The following is an 18,727-nucleotide window of genomic DNA, read 5'->3' on the forward strand; positions in this document are numbered from 1 at the left end:
GTCTCTTACTTCCGACCCCCTTTTAAAACTTTACATGTAAGCTCAGTTATAAACATATTTCATTCACACATTACTGACAACGTCAACTAGAACTGAACGTTATAAAAACAGGCTGTTTGAGATGCGTTTGTCTCAATTGGAAACTAAAAACGGTGTGTACAGATGTGAAGAACACAAACGGTCAGATGGTACAAATGTAGTTTTTAATGAGACGTCTCAGCAGCTACATGTTGAACAGCAATATGTTACAAGTTGTACTGAATCTCGATGGACTCTTGTGTAAGACTCGATGACTCCAGTTACATTTAATAACGCCGTGATGCATGTTTGTCCAAAAAGCATTAAGAGCACTTTCACAATGATTTTTTTTTTTTTTGTTTTTTTTCCACACCAAGTCCAAACTGATAGCACCAGGAAGAAGAATAAATAACAAAAACAAAACAAACAAAAAAAAGACAGACAACACATCCGAGGCTCACATTCCAGATGAAGCTAACATTTAGGGGGTTTCGTTTCAAAATTAAATGAAAAGAAACAACAAATCCAACAACAGGACAAGTAGAAGAACAGCGAGGGCCGTTTCTCATTTGGCTGTCGGGGGACATTTCTACACTGAAGTGTTTTTTTTTTTTTTTTTAGTGTTTTAAAAAAAAAAAGCATCATATCAAACGCTTGTCACAGAGTTAGTTAATGAGTTACTGACAGCTGATTGGATGGACAGCAGGTTACAAATTATTCAAATAGATACCAAACTGTACACATAGATGTCTAATGCTACTGTTCACGACACTGAGGCCTTCACTTCAACCTCCATCTGTCACACAAACATCATGACTGTCAGAGAGGTTATTTACCGCCGCTGGGTGACAACAAATCATAAAAACTGCGATCGTTTTTTTTGTCTCAGTGGCACATCATTTCAGCACAGGTCTGGTGAAATATTTCTCTTTACGTTCAGCTTCAAACCAACAATAAATGTATCGACTAACTTAATTTCTGTGTGCGTTAAAGCCTGATATATCTTCTTCCATAAAGCTCCATTGTAACACAGTTACACTGGGAAGAAAACGACAGTGACCTGCAGTTTCAGGGCGATTACTGAGACTTTTTAAAGATTTACTTCTTCAGTAGGAACCAATGAATGTGCCTGGAGCTGAGAGCCACATACAGTAAGTCAGTCAGGATAGAGAGCGACTGACACAATGTTGGTTTGAGTGTAAACATGAGACTTGTTGACAATAAGAAAAATATGCCAGACAGACCTTTTAACATCAGCCTCAAGTGTTTCCTTATTTGTATCTAGGCTTTAAGGTCGTACGTAGTAAAGATCGTAAAGCCCTTTGGAATATGTGTGAGCACGTTAGTGACCCCTAGTGGTCATTACAGCCACAACAGGAACAGACAACATCGAGTTTCATCGTCGGTGTGGCTGAAAATGTAAAGTTAGTCCTGAAGGTGGCGCTAGAGGAAAGATCATGGGTTCACTAAAATCGAAAAGGGTTCATCCTCTGGGGAGCCAGTATTTGTTGGAATAATTTGTTCGGACCAATCGACAAGAGAGGGTTGAGAGTCAGCAGAGACTCAGTATACATGTAGATAACTCTGGAAGGTGGAGGATTAAGACAACTCATAAAAGATGATAATGAAATGAAATCAATACAAATGTTGACTTTCTTAATGTAAGAAGATACAGTGATTCAAGTTGAATTTAAAACCTAATTCAAAGTTATATTAGACTCTATTACTTTATTTCAATTAAATTAATTTAGCTGTAGAACATACTGCATTATCCAGCTTTTAGTATCTACTAGGCTGCTGATGAGAACTGATAAATCACTTTGTACAGGTACAGCTGTCGTGTGCCATTTTTGTTTGAGGTTAATGCAGTTATGTCCAAATGATGAAAGAAATAGCAGGGACCTAGGATTGAACCCTGTGGGACGCCACACGTCTAGTGACTGAAAAGGCTCTGCTTTAACAATCTGCACACTTTCTGCGACAGATTTATAAAGACTGAAAGACTTGGAAGTCAAAGCTCTTTTGCGAAACAAAGATTTGAAAACCAGGTGTCCATAAATCAGCAGGATTGCTGCATGTAAATCCTGTGGGAAAGACAAACGTCAACCCCTAAAATACTGCTGACCAAATAATTAACACTGTGGATTGTGTTCCTTGTAAATGTGTCACCTTTATGTTCTTGTGTGGTAAGAGTAGAAAAACGGATCGGAGGCCGTGAAACTTGCTTTCCTTGTTCTGAAGAATTAAGTCACTCGGATTTTCCCACAGGACCTGAACGCAGCAGCTTCAGATTGAACATTTTCTTTCTTGTGTCTCTTCGGCAGAAACTCCCGTCTGACGTTCGTCAGTGGAGGGAGGAAGACGAGGCCTCTGATTGGTGGACGGCCATGCCGGGGGGCTGCTGGGCGGAGCTTGGACCTGACCCCCCGGGGTTGCCGCCGAGGGTCATGGGAGCGGGAGGGCGGGGGTTGAGGCGGGGGGGCATGGGGTTGGAGGGGCGAATGAGTGGCGGGGGCTGCTGAAGGGTGGGGCGGGGCTGCAGGAAACGGGCCTGCTGTTGGAGGGGCGGAGGCTGGCGGTGCAGGGAGGGCGTGGCCGGGAGGGAGGGCCGCAGGAGGGGAGGGGGCTGGTGGAGGGAAGAGGAGGAGGAGGAGGTGGTGCTGGACGTCACTGGAACCTGAGCCGAAGAGGAAGAGGAGGCAGCAGGAGACGCACCTGAGGAGGTCACCTGACCCTGTCGTAAGGAGAAGAGAGGGGGGGCAATAATTACCTCACTGCAAGTCTGCATCATTCACAAGTCCACTTACTCAAATTGTCATTTAAAGTAGTGGTTCCCAACATGGGGGGCTGGGACCTCGAAAGGGGCGCAGGATGATTTCTTTCTCTATTGTTGGAGAAATCAATCTAAAAACTGATGGATGGAAAATGATCAAGGAATGTGAAGCATGCAGGTGATGTGGTATATGCACCAGAACACAACATGGGATAAAAAAAAACATCTAAAACCCGAATAACCCGAATACTGTACTGTCAAACGTCTCACCTCTTCGTCCTCTTCGTCAGTGCTCTTCCCCGACGGCGTGGTGGAGCTCGTCTTCCCCTCCTCTCCAGAGGTGACGCTGTCTCCGTTGGGAGCTCGCGTTCCCTGCTCGGCCTCCCACTCCTGCAGCACCTCGTCCAGGTTGAACCGCCGCCGGTAGTTCACGAAGAAGTTCTTCACCTGGCCCACCGTCTTATTACCGATGACGTCGGCGATGGCCTGGAAGTCTTTCCCGTATTTCCTCACGCCTGAAGAACATCACAGAGGGTTTGTAATGATGTAATCAAGTCTTAAACTGCCACCAAAAAATACAGTAGAAGAAGAAAAATAAGACTATTGAGAGGGAGATTTTATCTGGTGCAAATGTATTGACTTGGTGTTTGAGACGATGAGGGAAGTCATCAATAAGTCCAATATTCTCTCCTCTTTTCGCTCTGTTTTTGGTCTCCTCCAACTCCTGAGGGAAACGTCTGTCTCTTTAGCTGCTAAATGCTCCCCTATGTTCACCAGCTAGCCTCTAACTGTGTCTATCTGCTGTTTGCTGCTGAGCAGGTAGTGCACAGTACAGTAGGTTAACCACAAAACAGATAGGAAGTGTGACACAAAACCAAAACTAAGAGGCTAAAAAAAGGTGCGTAGAGCTCTGCTAATTCTGTGTGTTTTGAACTACGAACGACTCCGCTCACATACATGTATTCATCCGATCCACTGTTAACATAGGAATATTGATGACTGCAGCTTTAAAAGACACAGTGACGATAATCCCCGGTTTGTTAACGGCACATTACTGAAGGTAAAGACGCTAAAACTGCTGTTTCACCGTGACTTTAAAATAGAAAAACGGTCATTTATCGTGTATTTGTTGGATTTCAGCTGTGAAGAAGCTCACCTTGAACAGCCAGGAGCTGCTCGTCTGAGGTCCAGCGGGCGTTCACCTTCTGGTTACACTGCAACAACAATGACTGACTGTTAACTACCGACCAGGACCAGAACCAGAACCAGAAGATGTGGGAGTCATCACAACCTCAGTGCAAAAAGAATGGAATGTTTCCACACAGGGAAGAAAAGCAATTACCATAAGAGTTAAAGAACTAACAAACCACTGTCCGATATGCTTTAAAGAATTGTATTATTATTATTATTAGAGAATATTGCTGCATATAATGGAAAACACTCGATCTACCAGCACATATGTGATTAACTGTGATAGTAATTTGGATGTAGTTACTCTATTAGACATGCTTTGTGAGGAGGTTTTAAAAGGTGAGCCTCTTTGCATCAGTGGTGTACCTCAGCCAGTCTGAACTCTTCAATCCCAGAATCCAACATGTGCTTCAGTCCGCTGTTCATCTGCTTGGCGTTCTGCACCTGAAGAACGACACTCAGCTCAGCTTCATCAAAACTCACGAGTGCAGACTTTCACCGTTTCCCCGCTTTAAATGTTGAGCTGCAATGTCCTCCGATCTCTGAGAGACGGTGTGCTGACTAAATATTCATTTCTTTCTCATTCTGCCTCACTTTTCTCAGCTCCGTGGTCTGGAGCAGGAGGACTGTTGCAGCGTCTCCTACCTGTCTCTTGAGGGACACCAGCTCCATGTCCAGCTGGCGGAGGAGGGTGTTGGCGGCGGAGGCGCTGCAGGACACGGCCACCACGTCCTCCTGGGTCAGGTACATGCCTTTGGGGGGGCGGCAGCGGGAGCGCTGGTGGTGTCGGTGCTGCAGGGTGTGGTGCTCCCGCCGACCCAAAGCCACCTTGGAGCCCGGCACCACCGGCTCCACCTGGTTCTGCAGGGAGGAAACACAGAGTGAGGTTGTTAGTTGAATCATTAGAATGTAGAGCGAACGACATCTAATCAGGTGGAAGAGTTCAAGCAGTTCATAGAATAAATAAAAACATATTTCTTCTTCTGTCTTCTATTTGTGAAACTTCAAACATTTATTATTTTCTATTTTCCCCTCACTACATTTCTACATGTTCTTGTGCATATATAATGAGATGGGCGTGGCTAAAGTACAAAGTTTGATTCTTTTTAACTCCATTTGAAACATTGAACTAACAGAATTATGTATTGATGAAGTCAGTTTTCTTTTCTTTTTTTTACTTGTCTTTAACTACATTTTGTCAGTTTCGGGGTTCAATAGATGAACAAGTGAAAATTGAATAATGGCTATTTTCTAAATAATTGAACGTGTAAACCGTTTTATGAAGTAAAAACGTCAAACAGTAACCGGCTCCGGCTTCTCAAATGTTTGGATTTCTCTGTAGTGTCTTATAAAATACACTCAGTGTCCAGTCGGAGTGGACAAAGTAATAGAAACACCTTTACGAGCACGGTTTTCTAGATTAATTAGCTAAGTAAAAAATAAAATGAATAAATGTTGCAGACCTGCCAAGGGACAGAATTTGAGAAGTGTCTTTGTCTATTAATCTTTTCTGTTAAGTAACTAATGGAGTATTTTAGGGTCTAATTCAAAAACATTTGAAAATAAATCTATAAAAGCCCCGTCTTACATCACAGAGGTTTTAACAGGGACTTCCTGTAGTGAGTCATCAGGTGTGTCCACTTACCTCTTTCTTGGTTTCCTTGTTGGGGTCGTAGTCGCTGTCGTTGGCTTCGATGGGAGGGGCCTCCTCCATCTCCTCGTCACTACGCCAACAAACAACAAGAAGCCAAAATTCTGTCAGTACACGTCAATTTAACAACAACAACAACAACAACACAGCCGGCCAAGATCCCTAACAGACACATTAGACACCAAAGAAGAAGAACGTAAACACGAGATATGACGACTCTGGTCTGAATCAAAAAATCTTTTTTTTGTCAACAAAAAAAAAATTCTTCTTTCTTCATAAACTTTAGTTTGGGAGTGAGACTCTGCAGCCGTACCTGTCGTCCTGGTTGCTCCTGTTGGCCAGTTTACGAGCCTGCCGGTCCATCAGGCTGGTTCTGGAGCGAGTCTTCTTCCAGGAGTAGTAGTACTTTACCAGACTGGAGATGGATTTGTCCGGTAACTGAAGGAAACATGATCAAAAAAATTCGACATTTACTGCTCATCAAGTCTTTTTCGCGCAAAAAACCCCATAATTTGAAAAGTAATCGGCGGCTACAGCCGTCAGATAAATGTAGTGGAGTAAAAGTATAAAGAAGTAGAGAATGGACTTAGTTACTTTGTGACTATATTACGGTAATAGTACAGTACATCAGACACACACTGGGACAGACGGGGGAGGGGGGGGGGGGGGGGGGGGGTTTACCATCTGCTGGATGCGGTGGAAGCTCTTGCCGTGGAAGCTGAAGGCCTGTTCAAACAGCACCTTGTCCTCCACCGTCCACTCGTCTGGAAACGGTGTGAAGTTCGGCAGGTCGGCCAGAGACTTCTCTATGTTGTGTTTGTGCCAGAACAGCATGCCGAGTGCCTGCAGACACACACACACACACACACACACACACACACACACACACACACACACATTAATACACAGGAGTTGTATTTTTCTGAAACCCTGACATGATGAAGCTCTCAGAGACTCAGGATCCTCTGGAAACTTTTTGAGATGAATTACAATCAGTCAAAAGTCAGACTGACGCGCACATTATTTTATTATTATTTTATTTCTTTGTTAGTTTGGAGAAACTTTAGGATGTTGAGGGAGTATAAAAAAAAAAACCTCTTCTTCTTTTTCCCCTTTTTGGTTGAAGTCAGGTGAGGAGTGAGACGGACGTTATTTTATGGTCAGGACATCATCCGACTAAATCATTGTAAGTGCAGCTTCATGACAACAGCTGTTCTGTGTGATCGGCTGTACGGACATTTAGAAAGAGTCTAACTTCATGGTCACACAGTCGACCCTCACTGAGCAGCTCATCGCTTTGCAAAAGTTTTCCGTTTCGGAGGCCGTTTTGGAAAAGCTCCGTCGTCGTGAGGCGGGAAAACGATATTTCCGTGGACGGGGGGCTGAAACGTAACTCACCTGCTCCACGTTGTATCCATGTTTCTCTTTGGCCAAAGCGATGTATTCGTCCACTGGGGAGGAAAAAACACACACAGTTGCATCAGTCTGATGGAGGACTGCAGCCATGTGTGTGTTCAGTGTGTGTTCTGTCTGTGTTGGGTGTTCTCTGTTTGTTCTGTGTTCAGTGATCTGTGTGTGTTCAGTGTGTGTGTGTGTGTGTGTGTGTGTGTGTGAGGATGACAGGAAGTTGATTTACGTTTGGAGTCGACGATGGTGTGATACGGAGACCAGACCAGCATCCCTCCGCTGTCTTTATCCGTGTACTTAGTGGAGCCTGAACAAACACAAAGAACATCGCGCTCATCTTTGAATCTTCACTAAACTTCTGAAGGGCCACACCGCCGACATGACGATCAGAGCACAGAAAACTGTTGAAATAGCTTCTGCGGCTCCAGAGGGAGCTGTCCAAAGTTCAGTTGCATTGTGGGAAATGTAGTTGTTTTAAGATTTTGACCCATACTAGAGAATAAAAGTCTGGACATCTTTTCTGCACGGATTTTATAGAAGATAAATATTCAACCAACCCTTTTAAAATAGCATCGCTTTTTAAATTATTTGTTGATTTCTATAAAATAATGGCGCTGCCAGTTTGAGTGGGACGTTTGGTCACTTCTTTCAGATTTTAAATCGCTTTTGAGTTTAATTCATATTTATTTCCTTTGTTTTGTTAGCAACACGTTCTTCTGTGATTAAAACAACTCATAGCTGATAGTGACGCACAAGTTAACGAGGAACTAGGGAGATAATCTATTAGATTTAAATTATTAACATCCTGGATGACTGGTGAATCATCTATTATGAACAAACCTTAGTCTCCAGATCAAAATCACACCCAGTGATTCCAGTACAAACCAGTGACGCCCAACACCAACAAAATGCATCCCGCAGGATTGGCATCAGTCAAGCTGACAGATTTAATTCATGATCCGATGACGAAAACAAAAAATGGTGCATTTCAATTTATGGGTTTAACTTAAAGTAAATGATAAGGTCAAAAATACTGATTGTGCCTTTTAACAAATGTATTATTTCAAAACTAATTTTAAAAAGTATTAACAGGTTTATTTTGACACTGTAAAAAGAAAGAAAGAAAGAAAGAAAGAAAGAAAGAAAGAAAGGAATAATAAACAAATATGTCAGAAAATTATATATATATATATATATATATATATATATTTGTATTTTAAATGGGGCACAGTGTAGAAAATTAAATATAGGACTTGCTTGTTGAAAAGTAGTTACTGTTAAATTATTATTATTATTATTATTTTATTATCATTATTTTGCCCGCAGCATTTTCTCTCACTTTGGCCCCAACGAATATACTACATAACTTAATATAATAAGTGGAGGGAAAATAAATAAGAAGGATGTAAACAAACCAGCTCCATCACGCTTCATTAATTAGAAATTCCTGAATGTCACAAGTTGTCAGTGAGAAGACGAGGTAGCCTCGGTTCATGTTTCTCTCTCCGGTTAATAACAATGAATCAACACGGAGACCAACACCTCGCTTAAAGTGTCCTGTGACGGTCACGGTGTGAACGCACAGACGCGTCCACACCAAGCTATGTGTGCGTGCGTGTGTGTGCGCACGTGTGTGTGTGTGTGTGTATGTGTGTGTGCGGGTAGTGAACAGTCTGTTACTGAAGGCTACATGTACCGAGGCTACCCCCGTCCGTCACTCAAGAGAGAAGCCAGTAAAAACTCACCGGGCTCGAACTCTGGAATGTTGGCCTGATAATCGGCTCCAACCCGCATTCCCACATCTGGGAAAAACATCAGCATGAAAAACAAGAGAAGTTTGATTAAAAAAAAATAAAAAATGTTCCCGTTCAAAACGCGCACATACGCGAGAGCGACAAGAGGCTGTTCGAGGCTATACTCACCGTGTTCGTCGTCGCTGCCGCTTTCGTCAGTGAAATGTCCGTTAGAAGCGTTGGACGGACTCTTCGTGCCGTTTGAGCGACCTTTCCCCAAATACTCCGAGCCTTTATCCATCATTCCCGGCATCTTAGCGCTCAAATTCGCCGTTTTTCAGCCGCGGTGTCGGGATATAAAATGTCACCAGGAGCTGGAGGTTTTTTATTTTTCCGCTGCTGTTCGCTCGCTCGCCGCCGCTCCGTCCGTGTCGCTGTCGCGCTCTTCTCTTTTCTTTCCCACCGCTTTATTTACAATCGCTTCGGGCTGTAGGAGCTCGTAGATAACAACAGCAGAGTCTCCTCTAAATATTACAAAGTGTTAATATACAAAATCAGCTGCGAGGGAGATTTTTTCTCCCCGGTTAAAGCGATTACTTAATGGGGTCTAACCACTGCAGCGGAAGGTTTTTTACGCACCCTCTGGCGGCAGTGCGACTCCAGCTACTGCGGCTTCTGTGGGAGCAGATCCCTCCGCCGAAACAAACTGACAAAAAATGAAAATAAATACAAAATCCAATCAAAACAGAGATTAAACAGCAACACAACTTATACTAAGATAAATAAAAGCAAAACCGAGTCTGACTTATCTGGAATAAATAATATAACATATAAATCAAACTGTAAACATCATAATTTTATAAAAATACAAGTCACAGGTTATTTACAAAGTAAATATAATAACATGATGACACTATGTGAAGTAGACTGATTACATGTTGATGATAATTCAGCGTGTTGTTTTTGTTTTCTCCTCGTTTAGCAGTCGGTGTTTTTGCACCGACTCTTAATGACCAGCAGGGGGAGACAGCGCTCAACAATCTAACTCCAGTCAACGCCTCACTCCCGCAGAGAGGACGCAGTTATTACTGTCGGGACTTATATTTAAACTCTCTGATCACTTATTTCAGTTTCATTCATTTTGATTCACTTCTGATCAATTATATGCAGCAATAACTGGTTAAATGCATGTTAATAAAGCAGTGCAGACGGTTGTAATCTGTGTATATTTACAGTTTATATAATAAAGGTTTTTTGTTTTTTTAAAAGCACAGGACATAATTATGAGTCAAAAGGAACATTTTTAAAATAATTCTCATTCATTTATGGTATTATATAGAGAACTCCTCAGTGGAAGTGATTCAAATTCACGCTCATCTGGTTTTGAAAAACTCAAAAAAAGTTTGATTTATTTTGCCTCCAGTGGAAGATGTGGGAGTTTTAATTTGAATAAATTCAAATGCACTGAGGACTACGCACCATTTAAACACGATCCGCCTTCAGGCCCTCTTCGTGGTGCAATTAGCATTTAATCAAATCATCACAAACATCCACACCAGGGGGCCCTCAGGGGCCCCTCACTCCGGTTCAAGTTCCCTCTCTTCCTTAAAAATAAACTAGGTTTTGGTTGTTGTTTTGATCAATCTGAGGAGTCTATGTCAGGGTATTTGACATTGACATGATAACGTAGTATAGTGAGTTTATTGACTTTCAAAATGGCCGCTTTAAATGTGAATATTTTTCAAACAGTCCAGTGCAGCCAGGCGGCATCCTCCGGTTCTGCCGAGTGTCTTAACACTTTAATTCTCTCTACTGACCAACAGGGGGCGACTCCTCCTATGACAGCCTACTTGGTTTATTACCTCAGTAAACATTGTAAACATGAGTTTATGGTTTCTACGTCATTCCTCCACATTCCAAATATAATAACTTCCGTTCATTGGTTGCAAAAAAACCCCAACATGGCGACGGTCGTAATCCAAGATGGCGACGGCAAAATTGCAGAACTCAAGGCTTCGTAACGTCAGTTATGACGACACGTAGGCGTCGTCGTGAACGTCCAACCAGACATTTTAATACTGTCAACAGTTGTGATTCAAGGTTTAAAGTTTGACAAGTCATCTGGAATCCTGCAGCTAAACTTCTCTTTCTTCGCCGACATGCAAACACATAATTTTTGATGACGTCGGCTGTGAAAGCGTTTGTTGACACAAGTCTTTATTTCATCAGTCGATGCGCCGCTGCAACGACCAATATTCAAATATGTGTTTAGAGATTTGGGTGAATGACCCTTTAACTACAACTTGAGTGATGTAGCCCACTGATGTTTACATGCTCTCTCTGTCTCTGTGTCTGTCTCTGTGACTGTCTGTCTCTTTCTGTGTGTCTCTCTCTGTCTCTGTCTCTCTCTCTCCGTCTGTCTCTGTCTCTCTCTCTGTCTGTCTGTCTCTTTCTGTGTCTCTCTCTGTTTGTCTCTCTCTGTGACTGTCTGTCTCTTTCTGTGTGTGTCTCTCTCTCTCTCTCTCTCTCTCTCTCTCTCTCTGTCTGTCTCTCTCTCTGTCTCTCTCTGTCTGTCTTTTCCTCTCTCTCTCTGCGTGTCTTTCTCTCTCTCTCTCTGTCTCTCTCTCTCTCTGACTATCCTTCTCTCTCTCTTTTTCTCTCCCTGTCTCTCTCTCTCTCTCTCTCTCTCCCTCCCTGTCTCTCTCTGTCTCTCTCTCCCTCCCTGTCTCTCTCTGTCTCTCTGTCTCTCTCTCTCTCCCTCCCTGTCTCTCTCCCTGTCTCTCCCTGTCTCTCTCTCTCCTTCGCTCTCCATCCCTCCCTCTCTCTCTCTCTCTCTCTCTCCTTCTCTCCTTCGCTCTCTCCTTCTCTCTCTCCCTGTCCTATGCTCTCTCGATCACAGCCCGCCTCACCGTGGCTCATCACGGAGCTCGTGCTGCAACCATCTGCCAATAACAAGCCTGCTGATTGAGAGAGAGAGCGCGCGCGCGCGAGAGAGCGAGCAAGGCTCCTACTCCACAGCGCGCGGGGCTCGTGCAGCATCAGATATGTGAGCGGTGTGGAAGCAGCTCTGCCTCGCGCTGCAGGAGGATGGCGGGAGGACGGCGGGGACTCGTGGCCCCCCAGAACACGTTCCTGGAGAACATCGTCCGCCGGTCCAACGGTAGGATCCGGTTCTGTCCGGTTTACACACCTGGATTCAAACGTTAATAGCCTGTCTGTTGTGTGGAATGTCTCGTGGTTCTGTTCGGTCGTGTCATCATCAGACAGCTCCTCTGTGATAGGCTCTTAGAATTTAAGAATACCTGCACGTGTCTGCTTCATTACCTTTATTTATTTATATACATTTTACATTTTCATATAAAGCCCAGTAGCACTGTATCATTTTTAAAAGTAATATTCATTAACCAATATTTACACCCGTATTTTAAAACTAGCCAGTATATGTATATATACACAGTATATTGATGTTTTTTTCATATTCTAGAAGTTTAAGTTAGGCTTTTTTACCATCATTTTTAGAAATTAACCTGAAGTTACACACCTTGTCTACCTGTTTCATAGTTTAAAAAAAACTAACTATATCTTTTTATGATGTTTCATACTCTAAAAGTAGCATATATATATTTACCTTAAATCCCAGCAGTAAATGTCCTTCTTATGTCAGCCTACGCCTCGCATACGCTACATTTAACAGTATAACATTATTTAAACAATTAGCCTTGTCAACAGACAAAAAGGTCATCAGTAATTATGATATGAAAACATTTGTCAAGCAAAGATACCTTTTGCTAATCGTTAATTGCAGCCCTATTTTACTTTCATATATAAAAGTGTATATAATATATGTAAAGATACTCATACTCTCCTTCCATGTATATTTAAATACATATTCTGTTGGCTCAGCAGTAAAAGGAGGGAAAATCTCAACCCTACTTTACTGTCCTTGTGTTGTCATTTAATAGGCCAATGAATACTGCTGACAGTTACATTTTTAATATGGCTTTAAAGTAAATGTGATGTTCATGCTGCTGAAAACAATAACACCAACTAGATGTGTATACATATAAAATATTCTTCACATGTTCTGTGACTTTCTCTAACCAATCAGGAACAATTCCACAGTATTTAGGTGCTATGATGAGACATAGAAGACCAATATAAGTAGCAAACAAAAGAACTGAGAACCTGATGGAAACGTAACGTTAAGGTTCCCCTAAAATCACACAAAAAAATTAAACAAAACATATTTTCTTACTTTCCTTTGGTGATATCTTTCCACGCAGCTTTTATTTGGTCAATGCAATGACGGTGAATAGAATTGAGTTTGGGCTGCTGCTCCTATTTGGGGTGACTACAACCTTAAAATCAGCTTTCAAATTCATAGTAATCCTAGTTTTATTACTCTTATGGGACTAAACACATAATCAATATGAGGCGCGCGTGACTGATTATGGTCGTCACACGCGTCAGTAGTAAACCTACACTGTAAAAAGTGAAGCGATCACACCTAGAATCAGGGAGCCTGGCTAGCCTTTATTTTTGTGTTGGTTTTTTTTTTGGCTCCTCAGCGTCGGGTTTAGCTCAGCTCTGTTCTCACTGGTTCATCTGTTTCTGCTCCTTTAACCACTTTTCTTTTCAACTTTTCAGTTTGGACATTATCACATAGACAGACAGGTACAGACCAGTGTTTCCACATACTGTCGTGTACATGTATCCCTCCCCACCCACTCACCTATGATTATACTGTGTGTATATATATATATATATACATATATATATATATGTATATATACGTCACACACACACACACACACACACACACACACACACACACACACACCAGCGCGCTAGAGTCTACACACTGTATTTAAAAGACAACAGCAGCTATTTTACTTCTTGATTTATTTATTTTTTCATGACAATTTAGCTTCTTGAATCTTAAGCCTCTAATTCCAAAACCAGAGCTTCTCCAACTTTTCCGGCTTGTGACCAAATATTATGTCCTCAAACGAACGCGCCACGATCCCAGCGGTCGGCAGAACAACGTTTCATGTGATCACGATAAATAGCGGGAGCTCAAACGAACATGAAGTGGAATCAACTCCTCTGAGACGCGGCGTTCATGAACTCTGTATATTCAAGCTTATTGCAGAGATGTTGTAATTAATAGATTCTACAGATGAACATATTACTGTTATCTCAGTGTCACTCCATTCAATTTATCATTTTAATTATAAGTACAATAAACAACTCGCTCAGCGCTCATGCAGAAGGCTAAACTATTAGACAGATGGTGAGAAAATGTTTTAGCATTCTGCTAACCGTAGAGCCTTCGACTGCGGTTAGCAGAAGCTAAACTATCAGCAACATTTTCCTCAGCGTCACTGAAATGCTTCCCTGATATCTTAAGACGCTCTTTATGATGAGTCCGTACTCAGGTTTTTTTTGGGTTGCTTTGCAGCGTAAGCAGCTGCTGTGAATGCTGGAAGAGCATTTTTTTTTTTTTTTGAAACAGGCATCCAAACGATTAGACGCCCTCAGTTTCTCTTTACTATTCGCGCTCGGTTTCTCTCTCAGGCGTGAAATTGTCCGGACGTTGAGTCGGCGAATAGGGGTCAGCAGAATCTGTTCCCGTTGGTTAATGCTCATTTTCACAAGAAGCTCACGCAGAGTGACTCACACGGACGTATTCAGAGAAACTTGTGTTTATTCAGCTATTGTTAGGAAACGGTGCTAGCTAGCGTTAGCTAACGTGTATCATGTGTCAACGAGCACAAAAGAGGTTCAATACCTGCAGAACGAACGACATTCCCATCAGCCTCAGCTGTGCTTGCTACTTGTTAGCATGCATGCTAATAGTAACATAGTAAACACCGGTATGTTAGCATTGTCACTGTGACATGGTGTTAGCATTTAGCTCAAAACAGACTTTTAATACGTATATATCCTGAAGACAGACACACTCACACACACACACACACACACACATCTGGTAATAGAAGTATAGAAACATTTATCTCCGTCAAACAGATTTCTTTCTGTTAATCTCATGCAGTTAAATGAGCAGCAGCTCACGGCTGTTGGATTAGCCTCAGTCAGGCTGCAGTTTAATTTGGTGTAACGATAAACTACGGCCGAACAAGTCATTAGTGTAACATTCTGCCCAATTCATCCCAATTAATGATATTAAAAGGACGCGGTCAAGCCTTAAACTCTGGAGAGCCGCCAGTGGCCCCGAGATGCTGCCGCGTTCATTACGCCACACAATGGGGAACATTTGTCCTGACGGTGGCGCTAGAGGGGAGGTGAGGAAACGGCTTAATTAATGTGTTCATTTATCGCTTCACACACTCTATTAAATCTCAGCTCCTCGTGGGGGTTTGGGCTGACTGCCATTTTTGTTTCGTCTTAAGGATACTCAATAATTCACTATTGGTAATTAACAGGATTATGCTGTAATAATTAAATATTTAATCGAAATGAATAAATAAATAAAATCCAGATTTCTGTGTTTTCATACATCATCATGCAGTTTAGTGTGATTGACATCAGTTTGTTGTGTTCCTTGTGTCGTGTCTCTTCTGAAAACAGATCTCCATCCTGAACTTTGTGATATTAACTCGTCATGTATTTTGCATCGGAGGAGTCGCGTAGTTAACGTCCTTTGGGGTTTTTTTTTTTTTTTTTGGAGCACGTTACAGCCGGCAGGCTGCACAGCAAACATGATCTTCTTCTCTGCAGGGATTCAACTCGGGCCTTTGTTTAGAAAAAAAAAAAAAAAAGAACCTTAAAGTGTGAAATATTTAGGAAGTCATTTCTAAAAGTGGAAGTGTCAGTTTCATAGTGGAAACTGAGAAAAAAAACACAACACTGATACACAGGAAACAGTTTAGTTTACAGGTCTATAACACTCATAACAGCTGCTCGACACATACAGTATATATCCATCAGCTTCAGTATCGAAATATCAAAATACTTCATGTCCAATTCATTTGGCAGTAACTGTCTCTTGGCAGTTAGCCTAGCTTTTGGACAAAACGCCAGAGAGCCGCACGCTCTTCTTCTCTTCTTCTCTTCTTCCGTGAAATGTGAAAACACAGACGTGAGACGCATTTTGATATGATTCGGTGCAACTTACACTTCCCCCCGAAGATGTCATCATCTTCACCTTTTTCTCAGTATAACAGTAGTCCAGTAATAATGGCAGCTGTAGTAATAACAGAGGTGTGGAATAAAATGACTGACCGGCAGTTAATGGTGAAACCTCCGCTCCCAGAGGAACTAAGGCAAGTCCCAATGAGGCTTTAAACCGGTAACCTCTGAGTTTAATTCAAGGAATAAATCAACACGATTATGAAGCCGACCAGACATTTGATGACAACTTTTGCTGACGCGTTGTCGTCCACTCTGTACCAAAAACACTCGTAAGTTCAATATCAGCGCTAGCACACTGTTTTAAAGAGGTCACCACACACACACACACACACACACACACACACACACACACACACACACACACACACACACACAGAGAGCGAGATAAACCTTCCTGTGCCGCTGTAAACTAGCCTGTGTGTGTGTGTGTGTGTGTGTGTGTGTGTGTGTGTGTGTGTGTGTGTGTGTGTGTGTTGCCGGTGGGCTGTGATTGGCCGTTAGCTGTTTGTTCTGTTGTTGTCTGAACTGAATATGAATAACAAAAACGCAGCGAGTGCCCTAAATATTAAATATTGCAAACTTTTTGGCTCACACACACGATCAGCTGCATTACGGGTGGATGGCCGGACGAATAGGTCGGTAGAAAGAACACACAACAAAAACCCCCCGATAAATACATGATATTTATCTGTGTTAGGGCTGCAAGATTATGGCTTAAATGACAATTATGATTTGCTTTATATTGAGGACACGATTATTAATCACAATTATTCATTGGTCTTTGGGAACAAAATGGTTTACATGTTTTTGGCATGTCTGTTTACAGACTGTTTAAGTCTAAATCATCATTAATTAATTGGACAACGGGCGGTAGTGCTGCGGAAATTCTGTGAAAAATCCATTTGTCTTTCACCAGTAAATTAATTGGCAATAATTTTACAATAATCAAGCAATAGTTTAATTAATTTTAAAGCAAAAACTCACTGGTTTTCTTACTGTTCTATGACACTAAACTGCTCCTGTTTATTGGACATAACAAGACATGTTAAAATGTCTCCGTGGACTCAGGGAAGCTGTGATCCTGTATTTAAACACATTTCTACGGACCGAGTGATTAATTGAGAAAATAATCGGCAGACTAACAGATAATAAAGATAATTGTTAGCGGCCATAATCGCCTGTGCAGCCCTACCATGTGTATAAAAAACATGGTGACGAAACGTCTCCGTCGTGTGACGCTCTGGACTGGGACACATTGTAACCTGTGACTGGTGTCCTCGGTCAGACACAAACTTCGTGCTGGGGAACGCTCAGATCGTGGACTGGCCGATCGTCTACAGCAACGACGGCTTCTGCAAGCTGTCGGGTTACCATCGAGCCGAGGTGATGCAGAAGAGCAGCACCTGCAGGTACAGCATGGCATGACGTCATACAAAATGTTGTTGTTGTTGTTGTTGTTGTTGTTGTTGGACCGGCGGGGCAGAGAGTCTATTCATGCTGTTCACGTTTTCTCCTGCAGCTTCATGTACGGAGAGCTGACGGACAAGGACATGACTGAGAAGGTTCGGCAGACCTTTGAGAACTACGAGATGAACTCTTTTGAGATTCTGATGTACAAGAAGAACCGTGAGTACTTTTTAAAAAAAAAGTACTGCAAATGTCCCGTACTCTGCGTTAAAGGTGCTCTGCCTGACCTGAATCACCAAAAACCCAGAGACCCTGTTTGAGTCCTAGACTGGGACACGGCATGCTGACAGTTGGCATCATTGAACGAGAGAATGAGTCAGCAGTTCTACTCATTTAGTGTTTTTCTGTTTTTTTTTCTATTGTCCACTAATTATAACGACACATAAAACCCCAATTCAGCTTCGTTAGCCGGGATACCTGTGTGTTTTAGATTCGATTTTTAAGATTTTCATTATGACTTTTAAGGTCCGGACAGGGGGACAGGGGAGGACAGAGGAGGACAGGGGAGAGAGGGGAGGACAGGGGGACACAGGACAGGACAGGGGAGGACAGAGGAGGATAGAGGACATGGGAGGACAGGGGAGGACAGGGGAGAGAGGACAGGACAGGGGGACAAAGGACATAGGACAAGACAAGACCGGGGAGGACAGAGAACAGAGGAGGACAGAGGGGACAGGGGAGGACAGAGGGAACAGGAGGGGACAGGGGAGGACAGAAGAGGACAGGGGAGGACAGAGGAGGACAGAAGAGGACAGAGGGGACAGGGGAGGACAGGAGGACAGGAGGAGGAATGACTGATACTGACTGATGTTTGTGTCCTTCATTCTTTATAAACGGCACTCAGGAATATTATTTGTGTTATTGACATATTAGATTTGTTTCCAGTGAGATATTAATCTTCATATTGTTTGTTGTAAACATTACTGTTGCTGATCTAGAAACTACATTTCCCAAATAAACACCTCCTCCGTACCCAGAATAGACGTCGCAGCGCGGTGAAACAGTCCGATCTTCACACGTCTCGCTTGTGGACGTGTGCTGTGGAGTGTGTTGAGTTTTGACACATAATTCTTGTGAGGAACATCAGACTGACTTCCTGTCTGTGTGTGTGTGTGTGTGTGTGTGTGTGTGTGTGTTTGTGTTTGTGTGTGCTGCAGGGATGCCAGTTTGGTTTTTCGTGAAGATCGCCCCAATCAGGAACGAGCAGGACAAAGTGGTCCTGTTTCTCTGCACCTTCAGCGACATCACCGCCTTCAAGCAGCCGATCGAGGACGACTCTGTAAAAGGTGGGTGTCCTTTTTTTTTTATACAAACATTTTGTTTTCCCTTTCT

The 18,727-nt window shown here is 42.6% G+C and overlaps 2 protein-coding genes across 2 annotated transcripts in view; one reads left to right on the forward strand and one right to left on the reverse strand.

The window, feature by feature from the left end:
• Positions 1–184: 184 nt before the first annotated feature.
• rcor3 (REST corepressor 3) lies at positions 185–9,173 on the reverse strand. Its single transcript, XM_068726828.1, has 12 exons — positions 8,963–9,173; positions 8,786–8,842; positions 7,270–7,347; positions 7,032–7,084; positions 6,315–6,476; positions 5,947–6,071; positions 5,628–5,706; positions 4,628–4,843; positions 4,349–4,426; positions 3,948–4,005; positions 3,062–3,306; positions 185–2,752 (listed from the first exon to the last, which is right to left on the reverse strand). Exons 1-12 carry the CDS (start codon positions 9,084–9,086, stop codon positions 2,363–2,365), a joined length of 1,665 nt encoding a protein of 554 aa, XP_068582929.1. The 5' UTR covers positions 9,087–9,173; the 3' UTR covers positions 185–2,362.
• A 2,659-nt stretch (positions 9,174–11,832) lies between these two features.
• The window catches only part of kcnh1b (potassium voltage-gated channel, subfamily H (eag-related), member 1b), a 40,690-nt gene continuing 33,795 nt past the window's right edge, over positions 11,833–18,727 (forward strand). Inside the window, exons 1-4 of the mRNA XM_068726683.1 lie at positions 11,833–11,933; positions 17,214–17,337; positions 17,448–17,554; positions 18,553–18,681. Of these exons, the coding sequence (XP_068582784.1) occupies positions 11,861–11,933; positions 17,214–17,337; positions 17,448–17,554; positions 18,553–18,681 (433 nt within the window). The 5' untranslated portion in view covers positions 11,833–11,860. The remainder of the gene's footprint in view (positions 11,934–17,213; positions 17,338–17,447; positions 17,555–18,552; positions 18,682–18,727) is intronic.

The sequence above is a fragment of the Cebidichthys violaceus genome, unplaced genomic scaffold (assembly GCF_023349555.1).
Source record: "Cebidichthys violaceus isolate CVI_PGR_0920_01 unplaced genomic scaffold, fCebVio1.0.p SCAF_4, whole genome shotgun sequence".
Lineage (NCBI taxonomy): Eukaryota > Metazoa > Chordata > Actinopteri > Perciformes > Stichaeidae > Cebidichthys > Cebidichthys violaceus.

Coding starts and splice junctions, on each gene's coding strand:
- rcor3 (XM_068726828.1), bottom strand. CDS start 9,086: ATGCCGGGAATGATGGATAAAGGCTCGGAGTATTTGGGGAAAGGTCGC. Junction 6,477..7,031: donor ATGGATACAACGTGGAGCAG/GTGAGTTACGTT, acceptor GTGTGTCTGCAG/GCACTCGGCATGCTGTTCTG. Junction 4,427..4,627: donor TGGTGTCCCTCAAGAGACAG/GTAGGAGACGCT, acceptor GTCGTTCTTCAG/GTGCAGAACGCCAAGCAGAT.